This window comes from Cucurbita moschata, unplaced genomic scaffold (genome assembly GCF_002738365.1).
Source record: "Cucurbita moschata cultivar Rifu unplaced genomic scaffold, Cmos_1.0 Cmo_Scf00088, whole genome shotgun sequence".
NCBI classification, from domain to species: domain Eukaryota; kingdom Viridiplantae; phylum Streptophyta; class Magnoliopsida; order Cucurbitales; family Cucurbitaceae; genus Cucurbita; species Cucurbita moschata.
In genome coordinates, this window is record NW_019268604.1 from 355,083 (window position 1) to 358,004 (window position 2,922).

Below are 2,922 nucleotides of genomic sequence, written 5' to 3' on the forward strand. Positions count from 1 at the left end.
GGGGGGGGGGGGGGGGGGGGGGGGGGGGGGGGGGGGGGGGGGGGGGGGGGGGGGGTCCAAAGCCCTCTCAAATTTGGAACTGTTAACTGCAGCATTAGTCGGTTATGTCTTTCTCTGGAAAAATGGTGGAATCAAATTAGTTGAGGAGTGGCCAGGCTTTGCGTTTGATCATTAGCTTAAATCAGCAAAGGATAATATTATAATCTGGAAGAAGAAAACGCTTGGCAACCTTAAATTTCTTCAAGAAATAATTGGCTAATTGAGTCAAAGAAATACACCTCACAGAGGAAGCGAGAGTTTATTCTTAGAAGAGGATCAGGATTCAAGTTTCTACCACTATTTTGTGAACAATAGAAGAAAAAATTTTAAACTTCAAGATTTGAACAGAAGTTTGGCTATGGGAGGAAATTTGTTTTGAGTTCAACCATCGGGGGTGGGGAATCAAATCATCGACCTTCAAGATGATAATATGTAGCATATCCATTAAGAGTTGTGGGAGAGGCCATTATGTTTTCTTTTTCAAATTCCTCGTGGAATGGGCAAAAAGTATTAGATTGATTCCTCAGGTAATGCATTAAAAATACAGTGTGACCAAATATTGGGTCAGTATAAGATGCAATGGATGCTGGACAGATGAGGTGAATATTCTAGGCTCCCTTTTATCAACCAACCAATCAACCTCCAGGTCTACAGTCTACTTTTGTTAATAAAGAGATTGACCAAAGCCATATGGAAGACCAAATATCCAAGAGAGCTCAAGGTTTCTAGTAGGAGACGCGCTAGATGATCTCAACATGGGGTATAGAGTCCAAGGTAGGATGGATCTCTCTCCCCATTTGGTCCATCTTAGGTAAGCTGTGTTTAGATGTTACGAGCTACAACTTCTGGATCTTTAAAAAGGTAAACGGACTTCAATTCTCAACTATAAAATGCTCGTGCGAGTGATCAACTTTGGTATGTACTAACTACTAAGAACCGATTGGATGAGCGCAAAAAGAAAAGGAAAAAAAAAATCGCCGTCCTAGGAATGAATTTGCCATTGAAAGTGGACAGATATCACAGTAACGTTGAGAACATAAAGATACAATAGAGAAGAGAAACCTTCTTATCCTTAATCTCACTGGACTGAATCCAGGTCTTGATTTGGTCCCTGTACCTCTGAAGCTTCTTTATTTCCTTCTTCAAGTCCGCCTCAAATTTCTCCTTCTGGTTGGAATTGTCGGTATCATAAACCTAGAAGCGAGAGAGACAAGAAAAAGTAAGGGCAAGCTCCAAATGCACACGCAAAGCTCGCAAGGGTGGTGGAAACGAACCTTGTTCCAAATGCTGTCAAAGACGTCAACCCCTTCTTGTACCTTCTTAAGAACTCGGTCAATTTCCCCTTGGAGCTTCCGACTCGCACCCATGGCGGAACCAGAGATGAAGATTTCAGGAATAAATTATCGAAAACAGGAAGGTGGAGGATTGTTAAGGAAGGGCGAACGAAGAATCAGATTGGCTCAATCCCTGCTGGGTCTCTCTTGTTTCATATGTACGGGCATCGATTGGGAGGAAGATGATCAATTGAGAAACATGAAAGACTCGGCGCGATGCCTTTGCTACTCCGTATTATTCTATTTCTCATTTAACAGGATGTTTTTTCTCTTTTTTTTTTCTTTTTTGTTAAAACAATATATAAACTATAAATATTTTAATTAGAAGATCTGAAGTAGTTTGTGTTAAGAAAACAATCCCTAAGATAGTTTAAGAGATAACCTAAAAACATAATTATTATTTAAGTGAACTTACGTGCCCTCTAACTCTCTTTATTCCTCGAGCCTTGGCCCTATCATAATTCATTGCATAGTATCTCATGTACTAGCCTTATTTGGGCCCTCATTGTCTTATGATGGCTCTTACTCAACTCTTTCACATCTATACCTATCGAGGGTTTCTACGAGGTCTTAGGGTAAATTGGCTAGTCATTACCTAAAATGTTATTGCTCATGTGACATATTCAAGTGTCAAGTATTTGTGAGGTGTGATCGCTTAGTGTTTTCAATTATTGGGCTGTTAAGAGTTGCAATTTTTTATTCTGCCTGGCGTAGCTTGAGTTATCATTCTACACTTCGTACGCTATCCACTTATCTTAATCGAAACTAACTTGGCCTGATTCCTTCACTCTTCTAGCTCCCCTTTAAAGATTACAAATACTCCACCCTTCTAGCTTAGTCAAGCCTCAACTTGTGTTTATACCTCTAGGTCACTCGCTCACGCGACCGGAACTAAAGGAAAAGAAAGAAGCATCAATAATAATATGGGTGTATGATTCATACATTACATAATTGGAGAAGTAATCTATGACCATATGAGCATACAACATAAAAAATTCATCCAATCAAGCTCGTAAACGATCGAATGTCATTCAACGTATTAAAGATATCAAACTTAAAGCTGGTTAAAAAATCCAGAGTCAGCCATGCAATTGAAATTTGTGTAGCCTCCAAACCCCGATCTACAATCTACAGACTTCAGCGAGCTCAATGACAATCGCTGCCCATAGCCTTAGGATTGAGCGTTAAATTATGTGACCAAACTTGAAAGCTTGACCTACACATCGCCCATAGATTAAATTTCCTTTTTAAAACTTATATTTAATCACGTGATGCAGCAACATGAACGAATCTCTTCATGACACTTTGCAAGTTTAGTCAGGACGACGATACTCAATCATAGTTGATTCAAATCAATTGGTCCAATAAACACTCGTAATAATAGATTTTTCTGGGCATATTTTATCCAATATTTAATAGAATAAAGACAAAAGGAAGGTAGTTAAAAATCATGCTAAGTCTATTACTTTATAAAATAATACATCAACTTTTTTTTTTTTTTTTTTTTTTTTTTTTTTTTTTTTTTTTTTTTTTTTTTTTTTTTTTTTTT

At 38.2% G+C, this 2,922-nt stretch overlaps 1 protein-coding gene across 2 annotated transcripts in view; it reads right to left on the reverse strand.

Moving 5' to 3' along the window:
* LOC111439249 (CCR4-NOT transcription complex subunit 3-like) overlaps positions 1 to 1,592 on the reverse strand; it is a 20,757-nt gene extending 19,165 nt beyond the window's left edge. For both annotated transcript variants that reach the window (XM_023077022.1, XM_023077021.1), the window contains exons 1-2: positions 1,314 to 1,592; positions 1,102 to 1,233 (exon numbers count right to left, since the gene is read on the reverse strand). In XM_023077022.1, the coding sequence (XP_022932790.1) occupies positions 1,102 to 1,233; positions 1,314 to 1,406 (225 nt within the window). In that variant the 5' untranslated portion in view covers positions 1,407 to 1,592. The remainder of the gene's footprint in view (positions 1 to 1,101; positions 1,234 to 1,313) is intronic.
* Positions 1,593 to 2,922: the final 1,330 nt, after the last annotated feature.